Genomic DNA, 13,140 nt, shown 5'->3' with positions numbered 1-13,140 from the left:
ATCAAAATTTTAGGTACAAAGAAAGAAAAAATATCTAGAAAAAGCAAATCAGAATTTAAAATCCAAGATGGTGAGGATAGAGGTCTCGTCGAAATCCGATGCTGGGTGGTCTCCAAATGAAAACTCGTTTGGAACGGTAGATGACGAGTATACAATACAATAAATAATGCTACATTTCAATTGTGCTGTCATACCAATTGAATATCATCAAAATTTTAGGTACAAAGAAAGAAAAAATATCTAGAAAAAGCAAATCAGAATTTAAAATCCAAGATGGTGAGGATAGAGGTCTCGTCGAAATCCGATGCTGGGTGGTCTCCAAATGAAAACTCGTTTGGAACGGTAGATGACGAGTATACAATACAATAAATAATGCTACATTTCAATTGTGCTGTCATACCAATTGAATATCATCAAAATTTTAGGTACAAAGAAAGAAAAAATATCTAGAAAAAGCAAATCAGAATTTAAAATCCAAGATGGTGAGGATAGAGGTCTCGTCGAAATCCGATGCTGGGTGGTCTCCAAATGAAAACTCGTTTGGAACGGTAGATGACGAGTATACAATACAATAAATAATGCTACATTTCAATTGTGCTGTCATACCAATTGAATATCATCAAAATTTTAGGTACAAAGAAAGAAAAAATATCTAGAAAAAGCAAATCAGAATTTAAAATCCAAGATGGTGAGGATAGAGGTCTCGTCGAAATCCGATGCTGGGTGGTCTCCAAATGAAAACTCGTTTGGAACGGTAGATGACGAGTATACAATACAATAAATAATGCTACATTTCAATTGTGCTGTCATACCAATTGAATATCATCAAAATTTTAGGTACAAAGAAAGAAAAAATATCTAGAAAAAGCAAATCAATATCTAGAAAAAGCAAATCAATATCTAAAATCCAAGATTGCGAGGATAGAGGTCTCGTCGAATTCCGATGCTGGGTGGTTTCCACATGAAAACTCATCCCGAACGGTAGATGGCGAGTAACCAATACAATATATAATGCTACATATCAATTGTGCTGTTGTACCAATTGTATATCATCAAAAGTTTAGGTACAAAGAAAAAAAAATATCTGGAAAAAGCAAATCAAAATATAAAATCCAAGATGGCGAGGATAGAGGTCTCGTCGAATTCCGATGCTGGTTGGTTTCCACACGAAAACTCATCCCGAACGGTAGATGGCGAGTAACCAATACAATATATAATGCTACATATCAATTGTGCTGTTGTACCAATTGAATATCATCAAAATTTTAGGTACAAAGAACGAAAAAATATCTAGAAAAAGCAAATCAAAATCTAAAATTCAAGATGGCGAGGATAGAGGTCTTGTCGAATTCCGATGCTGGGTGGTTTCCAAATGAAAACTCATTTCGAACGGTAACCAATACAATATAAACTGCTACATATTATTACATATTTTATTAAAATACATATTTTACTAAAATATCTGGTAAAAATTTGGTTTCCCACAAGTCGGTCTGTTACGAGAGAGAACAGTTTCGTTCATTTTATTTAAATTGTGATAGCAGTAAAATTTCGTGAATGTAATATTAATGATTCCGACTATTTCATAAAATGAATAGTTTATGCATTATTTTAAAAGCTTAAATATAAACATACCTAAAAAGCAAGGTAATTTCTGTTTGTTTCTCAGAACAACTTTATTTTAATAATTATTAAAAGAATTTATTTTATTAAATATAATTACATGGTTTGTTAGGTCATATTATAAATTAATTTATAAAAAGTTTAGACTATTTCATTACAATTCTGAAGGATGTAGAAAACTACAATAGTTCATATCCTTCAAATTAAATTAGTAAATATTTTTTATTCCAGATGTGCAATTTGATATTTGCAAAAAACATAGTGTGGGTATCTCGATCCTGATTGGTTGTTGTAACGTGGCGTTTGCTTACGTTAGCAACTGCCCTTTCCATTCTATTTCGAGTAAGCCAAGCTCGGCAAGTACCAATTCTCTTAAGTAACACAGACTATATTCTTTTACAAGGATTTCAATTCTTTCACTATATATTCTTTCCTTAACGTAAAGACAGGCACGAAGGCATGTAGAACATAAACTTATTATGCATCGAAGTTGCCAGGTACACAAAACTCTATCACGGTTACAATAAAATACATAAACAAATAATAAATGTAAGTTAAGCAAAAAGAAGTAGTCGAGAAAAAAATTATATTTCAACAAATTCGATGAACGATACGATGCTTTATTTAATTAAAGTCAATTAACATTCTAAGTTATGTAGGGAAACTTAGCTCGACTTTAATACGCCACTTTGTTGCTGAAGATCAGCGGGAGCTGACGTAATAGGTCACATGTGTGGGTATAGATTGTCTTCCTCTTTTTGGAGTGCAAATACCCAATTTTCTATACTTTTCCAAATTTCAATAGATAGCTTCATCTCAGGAAAACGTTTTTTTGACAGTGTGAACAAGACTGTGGTGTGTAGTTAGATGTGTCCTTTGAGAAAAACGTTTTTTACATATACTACAAGAATACGGTTTTTCACCCGTATGGACAAGATAATGTCTAGTTACAACATGCTTATGAGAAAAACTCTTGTTACATATACTACAAGAATGAGGTTTTTCACCAGTGTGGACACGACTATGTCGTTCTAATTGATACTTAATGGAAAAACCTTTACCACACACATCACAAGAATAAGATCTTTCTTTAGTATGGGTGCGAATGTGTTGCGTTAGACAGTCCTTTCGAAAAAAACTCTTATTACATATACTACAAGAATAAGGCTTTCCCCCAGTATGGAGATGATAATGTGTATCTAAATTAAGTTTTCTAAAAAAACTAATATTACATATACTACAAGAGTAAGGTTTTTCTCCAGTATGAATAAGGTAGTGTGCATTTAAATGACTCTTCCGAGAGAAATTCTTACTACACACAGTACAAGAGTATGGTTTCTCCCCAGTATGAACACGGAAATGAGTGTCTAAATATCGTTTTTGAGAGAAACTTTTATCACATGAACTACAAGAATAAGGTTTTTCTCCAGTATGAATACGATTGTGTCCCTCTAATAAACATTTTTGAGAAAAACTCTTATCACATAAATTGCAAGAAAATTTTTTTTCCCCCGTATGGGAACTAATATGTCGAGTTAAATTCGAATTACGCGAAAAACTCTTATTACAGATACTACAAGAATAAGGTTTCTCTCCGGTATGAACAAGGGTGTGTGCAACTAAATAACTTTTTCTAAAGTAACTCTTATTACATACACTACAAGGATAAGGTTTTTCTCCACTATGAACAAGACTATGTTCGATTAATTCACTTATTCTACAAAACCTTCTTCTACATTTAGCACAAGAATAAGGCTTCTCTCCCGTATGAGTGAGGTTATGCTTATTTAAACTACCTTTTTTAGAGAAACTCTTTTTACATAAATCACACGAATAAGATTTATCTTTAATATGAACAGAAGTCTTGCTTATGGAAAATTCCTGCGAATTCCTTTCATCCATCGTTCTTCAACACAAACTTCTTTCAAAACCAGAAACAACTTTGTGAAGCTTTTCAGAGTACCTATATAATAAAAAATTTCATTAATTAACAGTGAGAATATTATTATTTTTTTTAAAAAATTTACATTTCTTTCTAAGCTGAATTTTGTAATTTTTTTTCTTCCAGACATTTTTTAATATTTCCAAAAACATAACATACGTTTTCTTTTCAGGTTAGAAATACTACATAATCCACTTTTTCAAAATCTTAGCTTTAAATTGCGACCCTAACTATAGAACCCCCTCTGATAGCACCTATATAATAGATAAGCATCCTTCAAGACCAATAGATCACCCTGTATAGATCTAACATAACTATAGATCCCACCTATATGATAGATAAGTACCCTTCAAGACCTTGAGCACTTAAATAATCAAGTGCTTCTTTAAAAAAAATCTGCAAATGTAAATCCTTTAAATAAGTTTTATAAATTAAAATACAAACATTTATAATGAAAAATTAATTTTAAAGATCCCTCCATTTGTTTGGTGGGTTTAAAATACATTCCTTGTAAATTGCTTTTCAGCTTCATAATAAATAGATTTTTAATGACAATAATCCCTTTTTTATTATAGCGCTAGATATTAGTTTACTTGCAAAAATGCATTTCGTCTTCATAAGCATACCATTTTTTAATGCATCCCGCATCTGAAATTTCAAAAGATACGTTGAAGCCTCAACACAAAAAATTCAGCCCTTAGTCAAGAAACAAGAGTTAAAAAAGTGTGAACCCCGTAACTGTTACTTGTAATTTTTGTCCAACGTTCAATGCTCACTATTTAATGTTATAACATCAATGAATTTAATGTTATAACATCAATGAATTTAATGTTATCACAAATGAAGGTTTCGATTCGGAAGAACAGTTTAGTCCACTAGTTGAATATCCACTTTGGAAAGCATAAGAATTAAAATGTTATTACTTCAGTTTTCTCAGCATTACAAATATATGGATAGTTGACCATGTAAAGCTAAGCACAGATGGTGCTAGGGCTTAAAATTCGTAGTAAACCTTCCGGGTTAGTACTTCCGATGGATTTTTAAGCCTAAGCTTGAAAAATTACTTAATATAAATATTAATTCTAGAATATTTTAGGTGATATTCTTATTAATTAAACTAACGGTTTTCTTTTTTAACCTAGAATGCATTAATTGTAATTTATCTTACTCACATGCTTCCCGAATCAACGTTTAGGATTGATATTGATTTCTTAATTATCTGATAGAGTACGAAAACATTTCGCGACAGCATTATGATTACACCAGCAAGACAATTCAAGGATTTATTTTTAAAGATTCTTTTTCCAAAATTGAGCTAAGGGTGCCGTTTTCAGTATCACACTGTAAATATCTATTATTACCTCTTGGTTCAATTATGAATGGTTGACAGTGTAAAGCTAAGCACAAAGGATGTTAGGGGTTAAAATTTGTCGTAAGACTTTCGGGTTACAACTTCCGATCGATTTTTAAGCCTAAGCATGCAAAAGAGCTTCATCCAATATTATTATACTCGTAGTGTTTACAATAAAACGAGTTCTGTCAATTTAAATGAAACAAACAACTTATGGATTCGGAAGATTCCTCAAGCGTACCCTGCAACATGCAACCCAAAAAATAACTAGCGATAATATTTTACACAAGTATTGCCAAATAAGGGATAACACTCAAAACATGGCAAATCTTACACTTTATGTTGTGATATTAATTTTCTTCAATTTGTTTTAGGCTTACAAACAGTTAGAATTTATAAATTACAGGAAACTCTTATGAATGGTAAAAATACGCGTACATTTAAAAAATAAATCACATTAATAAAACTTCCAAGAATATTAAGCCTGTTCACACATCACCTCGTAAGCATAAGATAAGCGGAGGGATACACCGGAAGTTTTCTGAATTTCTTCAGGTTCTAAGAAGCTTTTTATTGTTTACATTCAGTCAACCATCCATAATAAACTATCGCAAGGTGTAACCCAACTTCCTGTAAGATCCAACACTGCAGAGAACTCGTAGTGTGCTCATAAATCTAACTCATAGAATAGCAACTACCCAGTTTGAGAAATGAACCCAGAGGTCAAGAGAACCCGTCACACAGGTACAGAATAGCTCTCACATATGATCAGATTGAGACGCCACAAAAATAGCTTCAGGACAGGGGTGACAGAAACCAGCACCATTAAACAACATGTGTGGTTCTTGCCAACGTTAAATACTTTTTGACAAGTCAAGAAATCATCCACTGCTCGAATGACACATTTTGTGTCAATTTATGGCTATATTTGACTTTTTAAACTTATGGGAGTTTTTAATGCAGAATTTTTTACTTTTTTCCAAAAGGATTTCCATATGAATTTTTTACTTTTTCCTAAAAGGACTTAGATGTGGAATTTTTTTCCTTTAAATTCTTCAAAGAATTCTCTATGTGACAGATTGATTATTGAACATATTGCAATCAGTCCAGAAATTCTTTTTGGGTATCTAAATTAAGTATATTTTCATAGTTCTACGACAGGGCTGGTTTTTTGACGTCAAAAAGTGGTTTTTGACATGACAAGGGTATAATACTGGTTTAAACCGTCAAAAACCCGTCGAAAACGTCAAAAACTGAAGTTTGCCGAGAAAATATATAAACTTCAAAACTACCAACAGTTGCCATGCATTATATTGAAATTTAATTATACTATAGGTAATCAGCAGGTTTTAAAATATTTTTTAATTAAAATTAAGGTAAAATAACAGATTTAAAATCTCAGAAATTTATATTCAAATGCATGTGCAGAAAAATTTTGCACAAAAATTGTTTAAATATTTATATTTAAAAAAAAAATTTTTTTTTTTTTGATACTTAAGAAAATTAAAAGTTTATTACTATGCATTTTTGACATATAAGGAACATATAACTAATATTTATAAGGAACTTACAAGTTATGTTGTATAAATACAAACTTGATACAAGTGTATAAAAAAAATTTTTAATGTTATACCGAATATCTTTATTATCCAGTATGTTAATTTGAATTTAAAAGTAGTTATATTTGTGAATAATGATAAATATAATTCATATTGTTTATTATATTTATTTATAATTATTACACTTATCATTTTAAAACAATTTTTACCTCTTAATTTTTTTTCCCCACTTGTATTAAGAATACAAATAATGCATATCTTGAAAGCAAGAAGTAATTATTCAACAGCTGAATATTTAGATATTCAACAAAACTATATAGTATTCAGCAAAATGAAATTCACAAGTATTTGGATAAACTAAATTTTCAGCATAGTAAATGAATAGGCTGAATATACTGTAAATCGACACTAACTACTCTGTGTATTTAACAGAAAGCACTTAAATTTGTATTGTCTTATGTTAAAAAGATTATTAAGAAGATTTAAAAGAATATTAAAAAGATTTTTCTTTAAAAGATGTCTAATGTACAAAACTGCTAATGTTTATCTTTAAAAATGTCTAATTTTTAGTATAATCTATACTATACACTAAATTTGGTTATAAATAAATTTCTTAATAATATCACTGCAGATTTTCAATAACACATGAAAATGAATACATAATATTACAAAAGATGTGAGCTTTCAAAAGTACAAGATTTTGGTTACTATTCAAAATATAAGTGTTTCTTCAAAATTTTAAATTTATTTTTTCTAGAACATATTTAGAAACACTATCCTTTATAAAAAATATATAAATTTTATGTATTAATTAAATTTCACATATGAATATAGGTTTTTGACATTTTCGACATTTTTGACAGTGAGGTTTTTGACGTGACGGTTTAAACCATGGTTTAAACTGTCAAAAACTGTCACATGTCAAAAACCTGCCAACCCTGTTCTACGATGAACTGTAGTAGTTTAATTTGATAAATACGTCGACCAGGTGGCCGAGTGGTTAACGTGCCTGACTGCCGAGCCGATGGTTGCGGGTTCGAATCCCGCTAAGGGCATGGATGTTTCTTTCTCTCTATGTGTTCTATGTCCTTTCTCCTTTGTGTGTGATTGTGTGAATGTGATCCGCCCTATAAACGGGTTTGTGGTTGTGTGACGTTGGCGACGCTGCTCCACTGCCGTGACCTCGCCACAGGTGCCCACTGGGTAACGAGAAGAGAGTAGCATTAAAGGCCAATGGGACAATACATCCCAAGTGCCCGCCATTAAAAAAAAATTTTTTATAAGTACTCGTCGTTTAATGTGACCACATTTATTGATCACGCTGGAGGCTTTGATTACAAATAAGCAGCTTAAGTCCTCTAACCGAATAGCCAGAGTTCGATAAAATGAAAAACTTTCTGCGAACACAAATTTCCAAATAAAAAACTTTCTTCACGCATTGAATAACTCTTGTTTGAAATAACTCAGTTTAAACCCTTTCGTCGCCATTTCATTTTGGCGAAATTTGTTTGAAAACCATGGATTTTTTAAGAAAATGTTTGATTTTTATAGAACTCTATATTGATTCATACCACAGGGAAAGGTTTGATAAAAAAAATAAATAGATAAAAAAAAGAAGTTGAAAATAGAAATCCAGAAACGTTGTATGGACAAAAACATTTTTTTAAATTTGAACATGAAAAAAAGTGTATGTAGGAAGCATTTATCCACATTATTTTACGAACGCTTTAATATAAATATCGTCGCGAGATTTTATTTATTTCTTCAATTTGTGGGAAAATATGCATCTCAATGCCTGATTTTTAAATCACGCGAATAGGAATCTAGATATTTAATTTAAAATCGCGTGAGTACGAAGCTCGATGTTTGATTTTAAAATCGAGTGAATGCAAATCTCGATGTTTAATTTTAAAATCGTGTGAGTACGAATCTTGATATTTGTTCTTATAATCGCTTGAATACGAATCTCGAAGTTTGTTTTTTAAAATGGTATAAGTACGAATCTCGATTAAGAAAAGAATTCAAAATAGTAATGCTAACAATTAATAAAAATAAAATTTATAAAAAATAAATATAACATCCAAGAGGAAAAAAATAAGCTAAACAACAGAGAAACCAAGAGGAATAAAACACATAAGATGAAGGAAAATTAGTAAAAATTGAAAAAATATGACAATCAAGGCTGACGTCATCAGGGGGTACCAGCCTTGAATTGTCACAAAAATGCAAAACTTAGAATATTATTCTACTGTTTTATGCTTCTGTAATTTAAACTGCATTGAATTACATATTTCACTATTTATTCTTGTATTTTTGTATTCTTTTTCTGGATCGGGGCATAACTTTTGGGGTACAGAGAAAGCATTTTTGACTTTTGTCTTAGCTTTCTCGATAGAAAGAGTTTTGCATTTTTGTGACAATACAAGGCTGGATGACGTAGGCCTTGATTGTCATATTTTTTCAATTTTTACTAAATTTTCTTTGTCTCATACGAATCTCGACGCACCATTAAAAAATCGCATTAATACGAATCATAATAGTAGTTTTTAAATGGCTTGAATACGAAACACGATATTTGGTATAAAATCGTGAAAACACGATGCCCCCTCTTAAATCGTGATGTCTGATTTTAAATCCTGTGAATGCAATTTTCAATCGCATTTGCATTGTTAAGAAAAACAGTAAAAATAATTTTTTTTCCCTTCTTCTCTGCGGAATTCAAAAAAGACAAACTTTCCTTGAAGAGACGGATATTTTCTTTTTTAGTAATAGTAAAAAAATTTCCGCGATGCTGCCAAATCTTCGGCAAATGGGGTTTCCACGATCTTGCGTATTCAGGCTCTGCGAATATCCACATCGCATAGCATAAAAAAAGTAAATCAGTTTCTTCTCGGTATATAAACTAAATTGAACTGTTATGTTTAATGACGAAGACAGTCAAACTGCTGGAGCTTTTTATGCTTATTATGCACTGTTACTTATTTATTCCAACAGCAATTCTACAATATAAAAAGTCAGTTTTTTTTCTTTTTTTTTTTTTGTATAAACACGACTGTGATTATTTAAATAAAATTTTTGTAAAAAGCCCTTATTACTTTACAGGAATACGCCCCTTCCTCAGTGTGGAAAAGAAAGTGTTCAGTTAAAGTATCACTTTGAGAAAACATTTTTTACATTTACAACCTTCAGATTTTCAACCCATATGGACACCATAATGTCTAGTTAAATCAGTATTAAGGGAAAAACTCTTGTTATAGATACTTCAAGAATAAGTGTTTGTTTTAGTATGAACACCATTATCTCTATCTAATTTATACTTATCAAGAAAACAACTATTATATACACTACCATGATGAGAACATCCACCAGCATGGGAGAAAGTGTGTCAAGTTAAGAAGTTCATTCTGTTATTGCAGTTTCATATGTAAACCAAAAGGTTTAAATTTATAAATCAATTTGGAGCACTTTTTCGGAAAATCCAAATCTGTATTAATAAATGGGGATTCCTTTTTCAAGATTTTGGATTCGCTCTGCCCTACACTCTGGGGATGAGTTCGTGGGATCAAGTTTGGTAAAATTAATACGTCTTTTGAAAATATTTTACAAGACTATAAATACATTTCTGGTACAATGGATATTTCTCGAGATAATGAACCCCCTCAAAAATTATATACTAGTATTTGATTAATGAACTATTGTACGGTAAGTAGGATGTAGGCATCAAAAAGTTTTCATTATTCATTTTTTGTAATATATATATATATATTAGGTTTACCTAAGAGGTACCTAATTTGTGAAAATTAAGACATAATTTGTGAAAATTAAAAATTATATTAAAAAATGAACACAAAAATATGGATTTATCATTTATTACGGGATACAAAAATAAAATTGTAAGAAAAAGTATTTTGTGAAACTATAACGTTTTTCCTAAAGTTGAATTTGTGAAGTTACAGCTAAACTGTAGTAAATTTGGCCTGGACAGACCCCTGATATATATATTCACCAANATATATATATATATATATATATATATATATAGAGAGAGAGAGAGAGAGAGAGAATATTATTATATGTAGTATTATATTAGGTTGAACATACATGTTACAGTGAATGTCAACAACCACATAGTCGCTTTGGTGAATGTCCGAAATATTTGTTATACCTGATTTGATATTAATTTATTAGGTGGTAATATTATATTTATTCAATATTTTAATATCTGCTGAGGTAAGATTAGGAGAAACATCAGTGTTCAGAGTACTGGTTAAATGCATACTGTGCAGTGGCACTTGACCTTAAAAAAAAAACATTGATGTACGGCATAACGGGCATAGGCACTTAACTAGACCTAGTATATTTCAGACATTTACCAAAGCAATTATGATTGTTAACATTCACCGATGGAAGTAACAACCACCAATTTTGGTCATTCACAGTAATATATATATATATATATATATGTAGAAAAAGATAACCAATAACCCCCTTCGAATGTACTTTAAGATTATGTCACTGTCCAGTAGCAAACCAAGAATTAGGAAGAGCAACCTTTTTCTCTTTTCTCCATTCCTCTGATTCCTCATAAAATGAATTCACATTCCAACACGAAAAGAAAAAAAAAGGTGGGAAATGCATTCCTTTTGCATAAATTTTTGTCACTCTAGTTAAGCGCAGAGTTGTTGTTTTGAGAAAGTAAAGTTGCAATAACTTGACAAAGAAAAGCCTCAGAAATAAACAAAGGGACCTCTCATTGTAATGAACCGCCCCTTAGAACTTTCCAGAAGACTTTTACTGACTACCGAGACCAAAGGTTTCAAGTGTATCCTCTACTCCACTCCTCAGAAACATTTGACTTCCATCTCAAGATGCCAACAGTCTTAATCGAAACACTCTTAGTAATTAGAGAAGTAAATCGCTAAAATGAATCAATCGCAACATAATGCAAAATGTTTTCTGTACAGGAAAAATAAAATCCTACATCTCAATTATAATTTAAATCGAAAATAATATTTTTTAAATAATAAATCATTGGCTTCTATATTTAAAGTTATAAGTTATCGAAAAGTAAACTAGAGTTACAAGATATAAAAAATTTGATGAGTAAAACAATATTGATATATTCTAAGAAATAATAGTTTTGAAATATTATTTTTAATAGTTATTTTATTGAAATTAAACATTTAGTTTACTTCATGTATTGGGATTCAGCATGCAAAAATATTTAACTAGATTAAAATTTTTTTATACCTGCATAATATTTCTAAAAACTGTGGAACATTTTTATAAAATTAACAGCACAGAGAAGAAGAGGAATCGGCATAATGTTTAAAATGATTAGGTCATAAAAATACTAGACAGAGAAGCATTCCACAAGCAGGTTTGCCTTTCATCCAGGCAATGAAGAATAAATAACAAATAGTTGTTGAATGAATAAAGTTCTTTTATGACAAAGTTCAATCATTTATTGATATGAGTAACAACAGAAAGAGCACTAAAATAACAAAGTTTCTGAATTTGCTCAAATCTATTAATTACAGTAGATGGCAATATAGAAGAAATAATTTATTAAGGAACTTTTATATTACTGTGAAGTATTTTCATCATAGAGAATAAATATGTTGATGAGCTAAAAAAAAATTTCATTCATAAACATTTTTATTTCTAACATTTTAAGTTCATACACAAATATCAAAATATGAAAGTCTCATATAATGAAGATTTTGGATAGCAGCTATCAAGGCAACTATAATATTACATGAAATGCTTTTAATAAAATGTGAAACTCATTTAATAAACAATTTGTCCTTCATCTAACAAGTATTTTTTTTCTTCTTTAAATCATGAATATTTGAAATTAAATTCAATTCAGATTTCACAAAAAATTGCACAAAATAAAGAAAAGTTTTACAAAAAATTTTTGAGATTTATTTAATATATTTGCTAAAAACATAATGAATTTTGATTTGGAAAAGAAAAAAAATCAATTCTATTCACAAAATCTGGGCACCAGCCTCAGAAATGGGTTTTTTACTGGTAATAATACGTGAACAACAAACAAAGTGAGGTATGTCGTATAACAAATGTATATGTGGTTACCAATTGTATGTGTATAACCAATTGCAAAATAAGAGTTAAATAGAGAGCGCGAATTAAGTATATCATATATATTTCGTAAACATAAAAATTCGAAACATAGAAACATACACACAAAAGAACAGAAAAAAAGTCATTGCTGTTTTGTTTCATTAAAAAAATCAATATTTAAATATTTTATATATCACTATTTAAGTAATTCAGAAAGTTCATTTTTTCCAGGATAGATTTTTAATTAAAGATTGCTAAGCCTGTGTTAATGCAAAAAAAAAAAATCAAATTCAACAGTGAAAAGCGTACAGGAACTAACACCCTCAAAAGTAACTTATCATGTCAAACCGATTTTTGGAATAGTAACTAATTAATTAACAATAAAACACTTACAAAATATCCACATATAGTGAATCACTTCATTCAAACGTAAATAAACAAACTTGAGGACAGAGAAAAGAAAAGGGTAAAGAGAAACTAATCACTAACTTTTACTACAAGATGTATGTTACGCTAGCGCTACCTAGAGAAAAGACCGGTTCCATGTCTATACCATTTTCTCTCCTCCTCTTCTCAGT

At 30.2% G+C, this 13,140-nt stretch overlaps 1 protein-coding gene across 1 annotated transcript; it reads right to left on the bottom strand.

Annotated features, from left to right (window-relative positions):
• Nucleotides 1-2,222: 2,222 nt before the first annotated feature.
• LOC107456314 (zinc finger protein 84) lies at nt 2,223-13,076 on the bottom strand. The gene is made up of 2 exons (XM_016074157.4): nt 12,956-13,076; nt 2,223-3,586 (listed from the first exon to the last, which is right to left on the bottom strand). Exon 2 carries the CDS (start codon nt 3,523-3,525, stop codon nt 2,440-2,442), a length of 1,086 nt encoding a protein of 361 aa, XP_015929643.1. The 5' UTR covers nt 3,526-3,586; nt 12,956-13,076; the 3' UTR covers nt 2,223-2,439.
• Between the last annotated feature and the right edge of the window lie 64 nt (nt 13,077-13,140).

This window comes from Parasteatoda tepidariorum, chromosome 5, assembly GCF_043381705.1.
Source record: "Parasteatoda tepidariorum isolate YZ-2023 chromosome 5, CAS_Ptep_4.0, whole genome shotgun sequence".
Lineage (NCBI taxonomy): Eukaryota > Metazoa > Arthropoda > Arachnida > Araneae > Theridiidae > Parasteatoda > Parasteatoda tepidariorum.
This window is presented reverse-complemented; position numbering and strand designations above follow the sequence as displayed.